Genomic DNA, 18,466 nt, shown 5'->3' on the forward strand with positions numbered 1-18,466 from the left:
GTTTTTTGAGGAAAACATTCCAGGATTTTTCTCATTTTAATGGACTTTAATAGAGCCCAACATTTAACTCAACACTTAATAGTTTTTTTCAAAGGAGTTTCAAAAGACTCTAAACGATCCCAAACGAGGCATAAGGGTCTTATCTAGCAAAACGATTGTCATTTTTGACAAGAAAAATAAAAACAACTTCTCGTCTATATCCGGTCCTGTGATGCGCCAGCGCGACCTCACGCAAAACGTCATCACGTCAAGAGGTCACGGATGATGTATGCAAAACTATGCCCCAGTGTTTACAAGTGTGGAGAAAGAGGACCGTTCCGACATTGTTGTATGTGGAATGATACTAATTAATGTATTTGTGTCAGTTTATTGTTTAAAATGGTCCGCAAATGCGCGTTTCATATATGTAACACGTGACCTTTCTACGTCACTACGCAATAACGTGAGGTCGCGCTGGCTCACAGCCGGGGAAGAAGAGAAGTAGTGGTTTAAAAGGGCATATTTTTTATCTTTCTTGTCAAAAATGACAATCGTTTCGCTAGATAAGACCCTTATGCCTCGTTTGGGATAGTTTGGAGTCCTTTGAAACTCAGTTGAAAAAAACTGTTAAGTGTTTCTGTTGGTGTCCATTAAATTCCATTAAAATGAGAAAAATCCTGGAATGTTTTCCTCAAAAAACATGATTTCTTCACGAATGAACAAAGAAAGACATCAACATTTTGGATGACATGGTGGTGAGTAAATGATCTGGATTTTTTTAAGAAAATTGACTAATCCTTTAAAGGACAAGTACGGTATTTTACACATTAAGCCCTGTTTTCAGTTTGTTTATGATGAAATAGAACAGTTTTGACTGAAATTTGGACATATGATGCTGAATTTTCGGGTGTTTCTTGTATCACCTCCCACCTCTATAATGGCTTTATAGGTGCACAAGACCTTCCTAAAATGCATTAAACTTTCATTTAAAAGACGTGAAACTCACCGATTTGTCAGGGGTGTTCACTGATATGCTCACACAAAAATCGCTGCAAAAGACGCATTCCAACAGGTTTTATCGTAGTTTTTCCCAACTCCATTGACTTGTATTAGATGTGCTGTGAGGTAAGGTATTACTCCGCGCCGGGAACTTTGTTTCTATTCTTGTAATTGGCAATGGCGGATTATCGCCACCACCTGGGCTGGAGTGTCTATTATTCAAGCTCTCAACGGAAGAATGTACAGGTGTGAGGCGTTTAAAAAAATAGGTCCACAAGTTTACAACGAACACCTGTTGGAAAGCATCGTTTGCAGCGATTTTTGTGTGAGGATATCAGTGAACACCCCTGACCACTCGGTGAGTTTCACATCTTTGTAAACGAAAGTTTAATGCATTTTAGGAAGGATTGTTCCTGCGCACCTATACACCCATTGTAGAGGTGGGAGGTGAAAAACAACAAACACCCGAAAATTCTCGGGGCAGCTGCATATGTCGAAATTTCAGTCAAAACCGTTCTATTTCATCATAAACAATCTGAAAACAGGGCTTTAAGTGTAAAATACCGAACTTGTCCCTTAACATGTTAGTCCATGGTACGAGAATGAATGCTGATTATTCAGTTCTGTGGTATCAGTAGATAATACCATTACTGTGCACTGTCAGACAAAAGGTGCAAAACCTGTCACTGGGGCTGTACCCTTTCAAAAAAGTACATCTTTGTACCTAAAGGGTGCATATTACCTCAATTAAATGGTACATATTAGGAACTTTTAAAGGGTAGCGTCCGAGTGACAGCTTTTATACCATTTTTTTCTGACAGTGTATCAAGGTACAGGTACATTAAGGCGGCCATTCCCAAACTGTGGTCCGTGATGGTACTTCAGGTGGTCCGTGTAAAGGCAAAATAAAATATAAAAGAATATATTTTATTAAGAAAAATATATTTTATTAAGAAAAATATATATTTTTAAGAATATGTTTTAAGAATCTGTTGTACTGATGTGATGACCAGTTATAGTTTTAGTGCTAGTAAGCCTATTTTGAAGTGCAGATAAATTCAGGACTTTGTGTAGACATATTTTATTATGAGTATTATGAGGTGGTCCGCGAAAATTCTTGATTACAAATAGTGGTCCACACACACAAAAAGTTTGAAAACCCCTGCATTAAGGTACAAAGTACAGAATATGAAACATGGTTGGGATGTTTTGGTGGATAATTATCTGTTATGACGGTCTCACCAAGCAGTTCATAAAGCAGATTGACAATCTCCTTCCAAGATTCAGCCGCCTCCTCTCCTGCAAACTCAGAGAAGTGTGCGGCAGTGTTGTAGACATTCAGGCGATCGATACAATCCAGCACGATGGTGATCATCCCCTATTACACCAAATAAACATTAGGTAAATAGGAATTAAGGATGATTTTCTGCACTGCAAAACTCCTTGTTGCACTTAAAGAGCACCTATTTTTTCTAACGTTATTTGGTATAATACAATGTGTTTGCGTGGTTTATGGTTAAAAAACACATTATTTTCCACATATCATAAATTTTTGTAGCTCCAGATTTCACCCTCTTCCTGAAACACATGGATTTGAAAAGATCTGTGTCCCTGATTGGCCAGCTAATCTGTACATTGTGATTGGCTTGAATACCTCTGACGTCAGCAGGAAATGTGATGCTCCTTACCATGTTTGAAAGATTCAGTCACATTGCAATGCTAACAGGAGTTACAGGCTGTAAGTCCGAAGCGGGTGGAATTATGATAATGTTGGCCTTGACTACATCACCAATCCCAGGAAGTAAACTGTTGCATACAATCCATGTGTTTGTTGTAGTCTATTTAAGTTGGAGACGATAACTCGCGTCATTGTTTACATTGGGGTTTGTACCTTTTGCATATCGTTAACATTTATTAATACACACTTACACACCAAAAAAAATGTAAAATTGTACCATTGGTGCTCTTTACATTTTTAAGTATAATCAACTTAAAATTAAGAATTTTTATTTGTGGGTGAACTATCCCTTTAAGCTCATTCGACTTTATTTATATAATTTACAGCAATTCCTCACTAGTCAAGAAAGTTGAAATGAATTATAATTTTAATAAAATAAAAAATGTAAGTGCAACAAGGAATCTTTTACAGTGTGGCTGTCAGGCAAACAGGCACAAACACAAACACGTACCTCCTCTTGGAAGAGGTTCTGTCGGTTGCGTAGAGAGCGCAGCTTGGTCTGTTTCTCCTCGTGTTCCAGCTCCTCCTCCGGAGGCCGGAAGTAGTGGATTAGATCCTGCAGGGACAGAATCACTCCGTCCAGTGGCAGGGACACTGGGCCGGGAGATTTGTTCTTCCCACTCAGAGAGTCCAGACCTCTGAGGTACAAGAGAGAAAAGATGACACATGCACACACACACACACACACACACACACACACACACACACACAAATGAAAGGACTATTGATTACTCTGATACTATCAATTTTGCTTTATATAATGAAAAGTCATTTATATTCAATACTATTTGATTCATCATAATATATAGCTTTAATGAATGCATATTATGTGGTATAATCTTACTTGATAAACTGTGTAAAAAGGCCAGTGGTGCTATAGATCATCCGAGCAGCCTGAGATTCCTCTGTCTGGGAGCGAGACATAGTCAGCGCATCATCCATATGACCCTCTTGATGTAAAATGGCCTAGGATAAAGACATATGGTTCGTAAGACGAAAACAAATAAGGTTAAAAGTTTGAAATCAGGTTTATCCGTTTGCATCAGATGGTTTGTAATATGGCTTTTTACCCTTCTCTTCATTGTTCCCAGACGGGCCGCTTTGGCGTCTAGAGCAGCATATGTGAGCCACAGCCCAGTGGACTGATGCTGCACAAAGCACATGGACTCTCCATATTTGATCTCAGGAACACCCATTCCTTCTACATCTCGCTTCTTTTGAGCCCCTTCAACTTTCTCCTACTCTCCATGAACAACACACAATAGCAGGAAGATGACATGACAAACACAAAGAAAAGATAAAAAAGAGTAGAAAAGGTTTTAGGAGATTAACTGATTGCCCAAATGCACTTAATTTAAATATTATATAACCGGGTAATTCAACTTTCAGAATTTAATTGACTATTTATGTTTCAATTGAATTCCAGAATTTTAATTGTATTTAAATAGACAGAGCAACCAGAATGCAAAATTACAAATCTAAAATTACATGTAAGAAATTATATCTGGTTGACAAATTTGCAATAAAAAAAAAGAAATATATATATATATATATATATATATATATATATATATTTAGAATATTATTAAATTATTGCGTTATATTGATAACTTTTTATAAATATTATATTTATTCAATTATTGTGTTATATTGATAACTTTTATAAATATTATATTTATAAAAAAACGACATTAAAAAACCTACATTAAATAGAAAATAATTAAAAAAAAATTCATAATGAATGGCACTGCGCATCTAACCTACACTCAAGTAAGAAAGGTATCAAAGAAAAAGCAGGCGATACATTTTTGTAATGCTGGGATTTCATATTCATACAGACCTTGGATGCACGAAAACAAAAGGCAGACAGTTTGGTGTTGGCTTTCTCCGGATCCAAAACCATAAGACCCTTTTCCTCATCCAGACACACGTACCGACCCGTTGTAATGTGACGTATGCGGAAAGGCTGGCCCCACTTCATATGGCTACCGCTCCAACTATAGAAAAACAACACTTGTTAAAATCACAATCTAACAAAATCACAGGTAATAAAGCGGAGTAAGGTGAAGATGTCTCACCCTATTCTCAAAGGCTCAAGTCTCCACAAAGATCGGGCCTGACTACATACCGCCCCTCCTTCATATTGTGCAATCCTATGGAGAAAGACAATAAGATATGGTGTTTGTACAGTTTGCACCCCGTATATTTGGACACTTGACACATTAAAAAAATCTATGCACTGTATAGGCCTATATGAATTGATTTTATAACACTTTTAAATGGCATTTATAAAAAAACAAATAAAAAAAAAACATAGGTAACATTTTACAATAAGCTTGTATTGGTTAAGCTAGAAATATAGGTAAGTTTTTATGCATACTTGAGGGGCCGCATACAGATGCAAATTTTATCATTAAAGTACTTTGTACACGTAGGTCGTGCATGCGTGTACAGAAGAATGAAGTATGTAGCCCAAGAGATGCATCGCATTTTTGTTGCAATGCACACGAGTCGAACGCCTGTGTACGAGTGTGTACGAGTCAAAAACTATGCTTTGCAAGGCTGTGCATGTACGCTTGCATATATGTAAAAAACTAAATATACTCCGGGCTTTAACGTTATTAAATGCCTTAAGTAACATTAATAAACAATGAACTTCAGAAATTAAGAAAAATTAATAACTGCTACGAATCAATAGTTAAATAATAAACTAAATTAATAAATGTATTGAATGTATTGTTAGTTAATGAGTGCATTTACATGCACAGAATAAGAGGATAACTAGCAAAAATCTGCTTATTAAAGAAAACCGTTTTCATGCGTTTACATGTAAATCAATAAACCAGCTATGCAGACAACTGCGTTTACATGGGACTTGGAGATTTGTCAGGTTTCTCGCAGGCTGAAAGCCTGTAAAGGTGTTTACATGCCACACGAAATCGGGGTAATGAGCAAAAAACTATTTGTTTATAGGCTTTCCCCGATAAAAGAAAACCATTTTACGTGTTTACATGACCCCACATGTTTTCAGTTTATTAAGCATAATCCGCGTAAGACTGGATGTAAATGCATTAAAGGGATATTTCACAGAGAAAAAAAAAAAATTATTATTATTTACTTACTCTCAAGTAGTTCCAAACCTGTTTAAACACAAATGAAGATATTCTGCAAAATGTCAATAACAAAACAGATCTGGGGCACCATTCACTTCCAAAGTATTGTTTATTCCTACTATGGAAGTCAATGGTGCCCCAGATCTGCTTGATTACAAACATTCTATAAAATATTATCCTTTGTATTCAGCAGAACAAAGAAATGTATACAAGTTTTGAACAACTTAAGGGTAAGTAATTTGAATTTTTACGGTTGAAATGCGACCATATTGTAAAGTGTTACTGAACTATATATCACAAAACTAGAGTAACAAGAATCACAAAAAAAGAGTTTCCTGTCTTACTTGCGCTGTTCCTCTCCTTGATCAGGTGTTGATATAGCCAAACACTCATCCATGTGACCATGAAACAATCTTAAGACATGACCTCCAGTTAAGTACCCTGAGAAGAACAGCAAAAAGGGAAAACAGTCATTGAGCGTTTAAATGTTTGTTTTGTTGAATGGAAAATCTTTATTTGTTTCTAATTACTTACCTTCTGCCAGCTCACAGCCTGACAAGATAGGATTCATGTTCCATAACGTCTGCATGAAGGACGCATCTACCATCAGATCTCCGCTGGCGTATGACAGATGCTGAAAAAAAAATCAGATATCAGCCGTCTTCATGGAACGAGCAGTCTGACATTATTATTATTACTAACTTATGATTCATAAAATATTACCAAGTATCTCTCTGACGATACGCTAACCAGGATCAGGTCATCTCCTACTCTGACCTTCTCACCCTCTGACCTCTGTTTAGATGCAGGATGGATGGTCCACCAGCATGCTTCACCTGAGCATACAGAGCAACACATTACAGAATCTGGCCAATATATGCTAGCATACATGTTTACCATATATGCAGTCAGCCAGTGAGTATTGTATTTGTAGGAATATTTTTAGGAATGAGTACGTACCTGTAGAATCCTCCTGTAGGCCCACATCAAAAGCCAGCTTGTCTGTGAGTGAGCGTGATGTGGTCAGACAGCTGAGATACTGTAATTAAAATGAAAGTACGACTCTTTACACTAAACCTTGCCTTGTATTTTATAGGTCCTTTTTAAAATTAGTGCTAGCAATTTGAATGCAGTAAATGTTGTATCTCACCATGCCAGAGTGACTGTGTCTTAGGAGGATGGCGTGACCATAGAGCAGCGTTCGGTGAGCCCCTCCTTGAGATGACTGAGATACAAAAGAGAACGTAAAGTTTAGCAAATTCTCCTAAATCGTGCTGCGAGTAGTTAGGAGAAACTGACTTGATGTTGGATGAAACATGTTACACTGTACATAGGAGAGGATCGAGCTTCACCTTGTTTACATGAGGAGAGACATAAAAATAGGAAAAACCTCGAGGTGTTATGACAGGAGAAAATAAAGAGTTCTTCACATCCGTTCACATTCACAGGAAGTGTTACAGATAGAAACAAGGACTGAAGGAAGTCACACCAAACCAGGTGGATTTACATTCGGCCGCCATTAGGACTACAGACACATCCTGAGGACGGCTTACCTTTGTGAACATCCAGTAAAGTTTAAAAGCAAGAAAACACAATTATTGTTGCTATTAGTCAGTTTTGTCTACCGTAATGATAGTCTCATACACAGAATGAGTAAAATGACAGAAGTGAGAGACAGGGAGAGAGCACAAAACAACAAAACTTAAAAGGTTAGTTCACTCAAAAAACAAAAACGATGCTGTCATTTATTCACCCTCAAGTACAAGCGTCCCTCTACTATGAACACAAAAATGCTCAATAATATATTGGTCACACTTTTTTATTTAAATACATCAGATTAAGATCCCAGACAGCAGACTACTACGGGCCGGATCTGCCCCAGATCCACGTCGAAGTCGGCAGCTCCGTTGTGGATCCGCCCCGGAGTCTTCTGCTGGCCGGGATGTGTTTTCAAGCTTCAACATATGCAACATATGGGTGCGTTTCCCAAAAGCATTGTTAGGGGTTGTGCACACCAAAACTTTTAAATGCGGCTGAAAACGCCTGGAGGACACGGATGCCAGCTGTTTTATTCAGCTGAGCGCCAGCTTTCTTCAGCAGAGCGGTTTGGTAGCTTTTACACTTGAGCTGAGAGCCGGTTGGTTGGTGTGATACTTGTCCCGCCTCTCCTCCACTGTGATTGGACGGCCGTGTAGGTACTGACGAGCGGAGCTTTTCACCCAAAGCTGAATCTCTTTCAACTCTCGACGCTCAGCGCAGAGCGCATAAAATCCGCCGAGCACTGGCTTATTTGAAAAACGCAGAGCTTCCATTGGAAACAATTGAAAACATGCGCCGGCCGCGGGCGTAAAAGCTTTGGTGTGCACGCCCCCTTAGCCAACTATGGTCGCAAGTTCTATCGTTACAGCATATTTCAACCATTCAGGCATTTCCCGAAAACATAGTTTCAGCGGACATTCTCAAACTTGTGTGGTTTAAACTCTAGTTCCTTGTTAGTATGACAAGTAGATTTACATTGATCATGGTTGTGATTAAAAGAAGCAAGCAACATGCAGTGCATTCTATATCCATCTATCTAAATATATGAAAATTTAATTTCGCGTCTTTTAGTTTGTAAACAGAATTAAAGCGCCGTTTTTGAAGAGTGTGCATGTGTGCAGCCCAAGGGCTTTAAGACCCTGGGGAATGCCTGGGAGGAGAGACGTAAAAGGAAACTAGCGAATGAATAAAATATCTTGAAATTAAACAAAATATCATAACAAAATTAGTCTTCAGATACAAGCAATAATTTGACATTAAATCGTTCTGAACAGATTAATAAGTACCGCTTTTGTTACTTTACTGTTGAACCAAAAATGGTTCTAACGACGCATATGCAACAAAGTTGCTATTTTTTCATGGCTATTTTCCATAGTTAGTTTTTACAACTATGCATCGTACAGTGGTTCAGCAGAAACTAACAAATTTTTTGGGAAACGCACCCCTTATTGATAAAATGAATCTAATTCACTGGATTTGAAAGCCTGATCAACCAAATTATTCAAAAGAATGATTCAAACATTGCTATGCTCATAAATGTCTCATGGGAAAGAGCTCAGGGATAATTTTCTGAACTAAAATTCATTCTGGTTGTCACAAACTTTTTTGTGCTTTGTGGAACTCCTGCTTTTAGGAATATGATGGTGAATAAGTGATGACGGTATTTTTAGGTGAACTAATCCTTCAATGCACCACAACAGCTGTGGTCACCTGGTTTCCCTCCATGCCTGTCCACATTAGCAGTGGCTCAGGGGCTTCTCAGTTCACCAGGTGTCAGATTCCCCTGTTGTCATCGATAACCAAATCCCATCCCGCCCCCAGGACTGTCCACCGGGCTTTGTTCCACACTATTCTTATTTGGCTTCCCAATAATTAAAACTATGGCTGAGGAAAAATCCCCATGTTTACAGAGCCAGTTGACCCTAAAGCCAAGGCGGATGTGTTTTATCTCATTAAATAACACCCAGTTAACATCCACGCTATCAGAGCTCAGCAGGGCATTCAGACGGCCCCGGTCCGTTTGGTGTGTTATTAAATAAAATTAAGGGCTTATGTAATGAGAATGTGTGAGGCATGGAGGGGACCATTTACAGTATGCAATAATATGCAAAAGCAGAATTAAATTGGATATGGTAAAACTAAAGCATAATCAAATTTGGAAAATAATTGAATAAATGATCAACTTGCACAGACTTGGTTTGGATCTACTTCATGTTGGTTAGGGATAAGTGTTGATGTTGTGGGCTGTTTGCTGATCTTAAAGGCTGAAGATCATAACCTTACCAGGGATTCATTGGCACTTAGCTCATCTTACACACTGGAATGCTCTCTTGCTCCCTCTCTCTCTCTTTCTCTCTCTCTCTCTCTCTCTCTTTCTCGCTCTCTTACAAATGTAGACATTTATACACACAGACTAGCTCTCAATTGAAATGCCATTTGGAAGCCAAATGAACTTTCAACTCCAACCAAACCATACAAAGAAGAGGTGATAGCAGTCAAAGGTCAGACAGAAGTAAAGGTTTAGGTGTAAAGAGGAACTACAACATTATGTCATCCACACTGGAAACTGAGTAGATTTAGGAAGAATGCCGAGTTTTAAAGTAATAGAGATACGATACAGTATGAGATATGAGACATACCCATTGATCCAAATCGACTGCCTAAAGTTGGCATAAAAAGAGGGTGAAAGATCAGGAGAGAGACAAAAAGCACAGGAAGTTAAGTTCCACTAACATATCTGTGCCAGAAATAGATGTTAATGCTTTTGATTGTCACAAACCAGACCAACCAAAAAAAGCAACAAAAAAATGTTGATGACTGGTGCAGATAAAACAAAAAAAAAATGAAATTAAGAAAGGAGTTAGAATGGAAAATTGTTAATTTTATATATTACAAAATGGCAAAATATTGCTACAAATTGTTTCATAATATAAAAATATTGAAACATATTGAAAATATTTGAATTAACACAGTTTTAGGCTTTCATTTAATAAAAAATGTAAGCAAATTTGTTATTTTGACAATAAGTAATTTTAGTAATGACACTTTTGGACCTCAAAATCTTGGCTACATCACAATGATATGTAACCCTGAACTACAAAACCAGTCCTGAATACATTTTTGATATATTTACGGTAGAAAATTTCCAAAATATCTTCATGGAACATGATCTTTACTTCATACCCTAATGATTTTTGGCATAAAATACAGTGGCGATGACTTATTTTTTCGAGGGCGCTTGATGCGAAGATCGTCACAATATGTATGTAGCCCGTCATGTGTGTGGTTCCTTTTTTCAAAATATGTGTTCTGCGCGTCGAGAGATCCTGTGTGCATCACGTGTCTTGTCAAAATAAGTTTCTGCTGCAGACGCATCTAAAGAGACGCTCGCGTTTGCCAGATACTCGCGTAATCTCATGTGTAATCAGAGTTAACTGTTAAGTGAGTCCCTTGTGTGTATTTTGTGAAGGTGAGCGTCTCTTTTATCATAAACGGTTTTGACGCGTGTGCAGCAGGCACTTATTTTGACAAAACACGTGATGCACATGATGCAACAAACAAATTTTAAAAACGCATGACATGACACTCTGAACACTTACTTTGAATTATCACCCCTTGGATGAGCAGTCACAAGCCGCCACTGATAAAATATTAATAATTTTGGCCCATACAATGTATTGTTGACTATTGCAACAAATATCCCTGTGCAACGTATGACTGGTTTTGTGGTCCAGGATCAAATATGAAGCACTTCTTTAAAATCATTATTCAAACCTTTATTTACAACCCACACTCCACCCTTCCTCTCTACCTCTCTGTATCAATCACTCCTCTTACATCATTCATCTCCACGGTGTTTGCCAGCATCTCCTGTAAGGCTCGTACTGACAGCGACTGCTCCAGTATAAAGGCACAGATCGCCAGATCAGGCGGCACATTCTGCAGAAGAACCAAAAATATAAAAATGTTTTGAGTTAATGCTTGATTTGGTTTTTAAACTGCTATTGTGACCTTGCCAATTCATGCAAAATAACTGAAAAAGATTATAAAGTCTATAAAGGGGAATTTAATTGAAATTAATTAGGCGCTGCACATGAAAATGTACAAAATCATTTGTGTGTTAAATAAATAGTTTTTTTATGCCTGTACCTGGGCGTTTGACGTTGTCTCAAGAAAGCACAGACGGTTCCCAAACCCTTCACAGGAAAGGCATAGCTTGATCTGTTCCTTCTGAACGTTCGCACTGCATTGGAGCACAACTTGGTCGTCCTGCAGTCAATGTGGGTCATGAGAAAAAAAGAAAAGGGATACAATGTGAAACACTGAGTAGAGCTATGAGACAAACAGGTGATAAATACTTGTGACAATAGAGTCAAGTACAATAAATACCTATTCATAGTGTAAATATGTCTGATGATAACACAGTGATTAGTGAGACCCACACACACAGGCTGATCTGTCACTGGAGTGTAAATACAGTAATAAACACACCCCACTTTCAAACACCCTCCACCTGTCACACTGAGCATTCTCAGCTGTCCTCTCTACAGACTCATGATGTGGCTGTATCTCGCCCTACGTGCTTTATCTCTCCCTTATTTTTACCTCCTTTTTTACCTCTCTTTAACTTTGCTAATATTTCAACGTGTACTGGAATAAAATTTTTGTACTGTAGCAGCACTTTTTGTTCAAACCTCAGGATTTGTCTTCTTGCCTTGTTCGCCCCTTTTTTAATTTGTTTCTACATTATTTCAGTCTCTTACTGTTTGCAGGCATGTTCTGTCCCATATTCCCCTGCAAAGAAAAACAGGGACAGTCTACCCTTGGTTCAGCGCAGGACACAGACTTCTCTAAAAAAATCTCCATCCTTTAATAGTTCCCAAAACACCCAATCAGAAAGCAGTATTCGACTGGTTACGAAGCTTGCCCGTATCTAAAGGGCAGGAGTTATTTAATGTACAGTACACACAAAGTATCAAATTATCTATTCTTCATAGCTTCATAATAATCAGAAATGTTGTGTCAAGCCTTTAGATTTTTTTGTTATTTTCCAACTTTCATAAAAAACAATAATAAAATAATAAAACGTAAAATAAATAATAATTAAATAATAAAATATATATATATACATATATATATATATATATATATATATATATATATATATATATATATTTATATATACATACATATATATATATATATATATATATATATATATATATATATATATATATATATATATAAAATTCTGAAATGTATACATGTATGTGTGTGTGTGTGTTTAAATATACATAGCAATTACACACAGCACACACACATATATTATGCAAAGATTTACTTTTATTTTGTATGCGTTTAATCGTGATTAATCTTTGCCCAGCACTAATTGCATAATTATCTAAATGAATAAAATGAATACAAAAATGTCAAGTTATTTTATATATATAAAATGTGATTACTAACACTCCAATTTAAGCTGCTTGTATAATTTTTTTTTTTAATATAAAATAACATCACAATAAAGATGTGCAGCACTGCTTATTTAAAATAAGGCACTGTACTGTTACAGTTCTCCTTTATAATCAGTAAATAACTGTTCCCATCTGCTCCAGCAAAACAAAAATTTAATAAATATTAAATATTGTACATTGTACAAAACTATTTTGCTTGACATGGGGCAGGATGAACAGATATAGCCAGGTAAGTGCCTCAAGCTTGTTGGAAGTAGGTGGATAGTTTATGTGTGTAAATGTACATAACCCTCGCCCAGCTATTAATATTATAGCAGCAAAACACTGAGTCACTCACACTCATTGTAAGCCCATTTTCAGACCAATAGAAAGAAAAACAACTGTCCATGAACTTTCAGAGATGAAACAAAAAGAGACTACCCAGACTTTGAGTGAAGAAGAGGATGCTGATACCATCATTATACTCTACATTATCTCTACACAGACTTTGGTCTATATCTATAATCTATCAAATCTAAGAAACTAAGCACACTGATATACAGTAGTGGACTAATGGACTTTCAATGCCCACCACAGAGGTGCAGGGTGTCCAATGATCTAAATAATTCAAGTCCAGTAAAACCAGATGGAGCTTATGTGTATTTGGGTAAAACAAATATCAAATAGTACAAACCTTTTATGAATGAATCAATTGAACCAGCAATAATGACATTACGGACCACTAAAGTAATTAGAGGCATTGCTGTCTGATATGGTGGTCTCGTGGTGCTCTACAGAGACCCATGATCTGCAGGCTTAGCTCATCTCTGTATAAATAGGCCCAGAGCAGCTCAGGGATTTAGCAGATGCAGAATGCTTTACACTACACAAACCAAACAATCAGTGATAATGTGTTGCTTAAACGCTTCAGAGCTCATGCAGATTACAGTGAACAAAGGGTGTGGGAAAAATCGGGAAGGTTTGGATAAACACCGGCGGAGAACGCAGGCCTTCAATATGGCAGGCTTATTTTGCCAGTTAGGACAGGTATAAGATTACAGTCAAACTACATTTAGGTCTTGACTCATGGCAATAGTACCTTAAACACTTTTGAACATTACATGAAACCAGTGTTGAAGTTTGTGACTTTTAACCAGTGTTTTAGATTTAGTGCACTGACAAAAATATATAAAAAATGCTCCCTAGCTGTCATTGGGGCTTTACCCTTTCAAAAAGTCTAGCTTTGAACCTAAAGAGTTCATAATAGTATCTCAGGGGTACATATTGGCACCAAATGTATACATGTCTATACCTAAATAGTACACATAGGACCTGAATAGTACATTAAGGGTGCTGCCCCAGTGACAGCTAGGGCTCCAAAATATAAATGTAGGATGTCTACAGATCTCTCTTCCAGAAATGTGCCTAAAATATTCATGACTTATCTACACACTCTTAAAAATAAGGGTTCCTAAACTGGCCCTTGTCAGGCTTTATGGTTGTTTTATAAAGAGCATTTTACATTCAGAAAAACGTGTACTGCACAATATGTTCTTTGCCAGGGGGAAATGATTCCAAAGACTGTAAAAAGATATAGAAATGGTTATTTTAAAGGAATAGTCTACTCGTTTTCAATATTAAACTATGTTATTACCTTAACTAAGAATTGTTGATACATCCCTCAATCATCTGTGTGCGTGCACGTAAGCGCTGGAGCGCGTTGCGACACTTCAATAGCATTTAGCTTAGCCCCATTCATTCAATGGTATCAAACAGAGATAAAGTTAGAAGTGACCAAACACATCAACATTTTTCCTATTTAAGACGAGTAGTTGTACGAGCAAGTTTGGTGGTACAAAATAAAACGTAGCGCTTTTCTAAGCGGATTTAAAAGAGGAACTATATTTTATGGCGTAATAGCACTTTTGGGAGTACTTCGACTCGCCTGAAAAGTCCGCTCCCCTTCTCCCTCTCATAATGGGAGAGGGAGGGTGTTACTGCGCTGAGTCGAAGTACTCCCATAAGTGCTATTACGCCATACAATATAGTTCCTCTTTTAAATGTATGATTTATGATGATTTATGATCGATGTTGATGCCACATTCACATAAAAAGTCAGAGGTATGGAAGCATTTTAGATTTGGCAAGCAAGACGACAACGATAGTCTTGTGGCTTTTAATTTCTTTTTATAATTACCAACTTGTAAACTTATGTTCACTGTTATTTTTTTATTCAATATAGTATTTGTATTAAATCTATATTAATTGAGCTGAATCGAGAATCGAGTATAAAAACCGACCCGAGAACCGGAATAAAAAATTTAATCGAGAATCGAAATCTAATCGATTTGATAGCTTGTGAATCAAAATTGAATCGATCTGGAACATCTAAATCGATTCCCAGCCCAAAACAGGACTACACTTCTAGCTTTATGTTTAGACATTACAGTCTAATGTTTTAGACGCAGGTAGGCATAGTTCAGTTTGAAGTCATCTAATACAATGTTGTTTGGTCAAGAGCAACTGTGCATGACTGTCAGCATTTACCACAGAAGTAGAAACAACAGAAATACGGACCACAGATATAATTCATAACGCAACATTGTTTACAATGCTCTCTGATAGAGTTTACAGGTATTTTGGTATGGATGTGTGAATGATATCTTACGGGTAAAAAGACATAATGTTGTTGCGTGTGTGAATGGCACATTTTTGCATTTACTGCAAGTCATTCATGGTAAAGTACAGAAATTACTGTGTGAAAGATGCTTATTAAAAACTAACATAACTGCCAGATGCTGTTTGTACTGAAACACAAGTATATGTTAATAAACTATTGATAAAACCTACCATACACAGTTCTAACATTCATACATGCAAAGAATAATCTCAGGTTATAAAAAACTGGCTGGATGCAACAGCAGTGCTTTAGTGTGGACACACAGTGAGCTGACACAGCTGCTTTTGAGACTGTGTTGAATAATTGTTTCTAGCTCTGCTCTGAAGAGCCCAAAGTGTCTTTCCAGAACTCCTGCGGCACCTGTGGGCGTCAAAATGTGTGAGAGGCACAGGTGCTTCACCACCACTCGATTACGCAAAGATCTCAGTGAGGTCAGGGGAACGTGGGGGTGTTACTGGGCTAGAAAGTCTTTTCAGATCACAGTATGAGAATAAGTTTCCTATGCTGTCATTTATTGAAACTTTTCCATTATTCTGGAGTGCACCAATACAAGGATACATTTGCTTTTAATTAGCTAAAAAATGCATGGCCTCAATAGTTGGCCTCTGTGGATGCCGATTTTCACAGTTGCTAGAATAGGAAAACTGGAATGAAAGGAAAACATTATAAGGTGTATTTTATGTCACATACAGTAGTAATTTCGTAGTGACTGACTACGGAATGAGATTATTCATTAAACGATTAGAAACAAACACAACATTCACCCCAAACCCTTTAATGACATCAAACACATATAATCATTGGTGGAAGCACCGCATAAACAAACATCAGGAGGAAATGCAAAAAACGCTTCATACTCCACACAACAGGGTTTAGTATTAGAAAAAGTTTGGGGAATCCCCTTCTGCTTTAGTTTGCTGATAAAGACCATTTCATGCCAAATCCCATCACTGCGACAACAGCCTACCCTGACCATAGACACTGATGGATGGAGGGATGATGTGGGATTAGCACAGGAGAGAAAAACATGACACAAAGTATCAATACGAAAAAGCTGTGTATAAAAGGCGGTCCCTTTTTAAAATACTTTTGTCTGCCCTGAGTTACCTGGACTATAAAGGCTCATCACTCTTTACTGTGGGGACCACCTGCTAATGTATCCCAATATAAAATGTCACTTCATCTCTAGGTGGGCTGGCAGCAGTCCCATAGCCACTGTGGTATTTATGAGGGTCACAGGTTTTGTTTTCCTGTTGGCAAGAACAAAGTTTCTTGCTAACTACTGGATAAAAATCACTGTAGTATATGATGAATAAATATTTGTGGTTGTTTTTAATGGAAGAGAGAGGCTATAACATTTAAATGTGTATATACCTTTAACCTTTCGCGTATACACTCTCAGAAAAAAGGTACAAGAAGGATCAAAAGTTGTCACTAGGGCTGTACCTTTTCCAAAAGTACACTTTTGTACCTAATATGTGTATATTGGTACCTTAGGGGTACATAATGGTACATATTAGGACATTTTTAAAGGTGCCATATAATGTAAAACTGTATTTACCTAGGCATAAATGAATAATAAGAGTTCTGTACATGTTGTGAGCCTTAAACATGATTGTTTTATCATTCTTATGTAAACCTCTGTGCATACAAAAGACAGCTGAACACAGGCCAATCACAGCATAACACCAACTGTGACTTTACACAATCATAACATTAAAGGTGCAGTGTGTAGATTTTAGCAGCATCTAGCAATAAGATTGTGAATTGCAACCAACGGCTCAGTCCACCGTTCACCGGAATGAATAGAGAAGCTATGGTAGCTGCCACAGGACAAACGTGTTGTTTTATACGACAAAATACAGTAGTGACAAAACGTGCTGCATAGAGCAGTTTGTCTGTTAGGGTTACTGTAAAAACATGGCGGCACAAAATGGCGACTTCCATATAAGGGGACCAGTGGTGTATGTAGAAAAAAAACGTCTCATTCTAAGGTAATAAACACATAACAGTTCATTTTTTTAAAGTCTTTATACACCACTGATAATATAGTTATGTATATTTTATTGAATTTCTGTCAAAAGATCATCATAACAGTTACACACTGCACTTTTAAATTACACTTAAAATTAAGTAAAATGTTGTTACAATGCTAAAAACAAAGTTGTGACTGCTGAGTAAACCCTATATGCTAGCTAATGCTATATGCTAACAATTAGGCTAAAGTCCAGTTAAAGTTACGTTTTACAGCTCCATACTGAAAAAAACCCCACAAACTTACCACTGAGAAATGTCCATTAACAATCTCCAAACAATTATTATTCCTTTAAATTCCACATCTGATACAGCTTCAGCCTTCAAAAAGTGTATTATATTCATTCATTGGACACAGACTGATATATTTCAAATGTTTATTTCTTTTAATTTTGATGATTATAACTAACAAACAAGGAAAATCCCAATTTCAGTATTCCAGGCCTTTAAATGGTCTCTCAGTCTAATTCTGCAGGCTACACAATCATGGGGAAGACCGCTGACTTGACAGTTGTCCAAAAGACGACCATTGACACCTTGCACAAGGAGGGCAAGACACAAAAGGTCATTGCAAAAGAGGCTGGCTGTTTACAGAGCTCTGTGTCCAAGCACATTCATAATAGAGAGGTGAAGGGAAGGAAAAGATGTGGTAGAAAAAAGTGTAAAAGCAATAGGAATAACCGCACCATGGAGAGGATTGTCAAACAAAACCCATTCAAAAATGTGGGGGAGATTTAGAAAGAGTGGATTGCAGCTGAAGTCAGTGCTTCAAGAACCAATACGCAAAGAACGTATGCAAGACATGGGTTTCAGCTGTCGCATTTCTTGTGTCAAGCCACTCTTGAACAACAGACAGCATCAGAAGCGTCTCGCTTCTGTACTGCTGCTGAGTGGTCCAAAGTTATGTTCTCTGATGAAAGTCATTTTTGTA

General features: G+C 37.3%; 1 protein-coding gene across 8 annotated transcripts in view; it reads right to left on the minus strand.

Moving 5' to 3' along the window:
• Nucleotides 1-18,466, minus strand: part of ryr1b (ryanodine receptor 1b (skeletal)) — an 86,249-nt gene that overhangs the window by 56,018 nt on the left and 11,765 nt on the right. For 4 of the 8 annotated variants that reach the window (XM_065283016.2, XM_065283018.2, XM_065283015.2 and 1 more), the window contains exons 2-15: nucleotides 11,518-11,637; nucleotides 11,206-11,307; nucleotides 10,008-10,028; nucleotides 6,980-7,054; nucleotides 6,790-6,868; nucleotides 6,553-6,665; nucleotides 6,364-6,463; nucleotides 6,174-6,270; nucleotides 4,795-4,869; nucleotides 4,557-4,713; nucleotides 3,787-3,954; nucleotides 3,561-3,682; nucleotides 3,168-3,354; nucleotides 2,221-2,356 (exon numbers count right to left, since the gene is read on the minus strand). In XM_065283016.2, coding sequence (XP_065139088.1) covers nucleotides 2,221-2,356; nucleotides 3,168-3,354; nucleotides 3,561-3,682; nucleotides 3,787-3,954; nucleotides 4,557-4,713; nucleotides 4,795-4,869; nucleotides 6,174-6,270; nucleotides 6,364-6,463; nucleotides 6,553-6,665; nucleotides 6,790-6,868; nucleotides 6,980-7,054; nucleotides 10,008-10,028; nucleotides 11,206-11,307; nucleotides 11,518-11,637 — 1,552 coding nt within the window. The remainder of the gene's footprint in view (nucleotides 1-2,220; nucleotides 2,357-3,167; nucleotides 3,355-3,560; nucleotides 3,683-3,786; nucleotides 3,955-4,556; nucleotides 4,714-4,794; nucleotides 4,870-6,173; nucleotides 6,271-6,363; nucleotides 6,464-6,552; nucleotides 6,666-6,789; nucleotides 6,869-6,979; nucleotides 7,055-10,007; nucleotides 10,029-11,205; nucleotides 11,308-11,517; nucleotides 11,638-18,466) is intronic. The other 4 variants (XM_065283013.2, XM_065283017.2, XM_065283021.2 and 1 more) reach the window with 1 other exon arrangement.

The sequence above is a fragment of the Paramisgurnus dabryanus genome, chromosome 9 (assembly GCF_030506205.2).
Source record: "Paramisgurnus dabryanus chromosome 9, PD_genome_1.1, whole genome shotgun sequence".
Taxonomy (NCBI): domain Eukaryota; kingdom Metazoa; phylum Chordata; class Actinopteri; order Cypriniformes; family Cobitidae; genus Paramisgurnus; species Paramisgurnus dabryanus.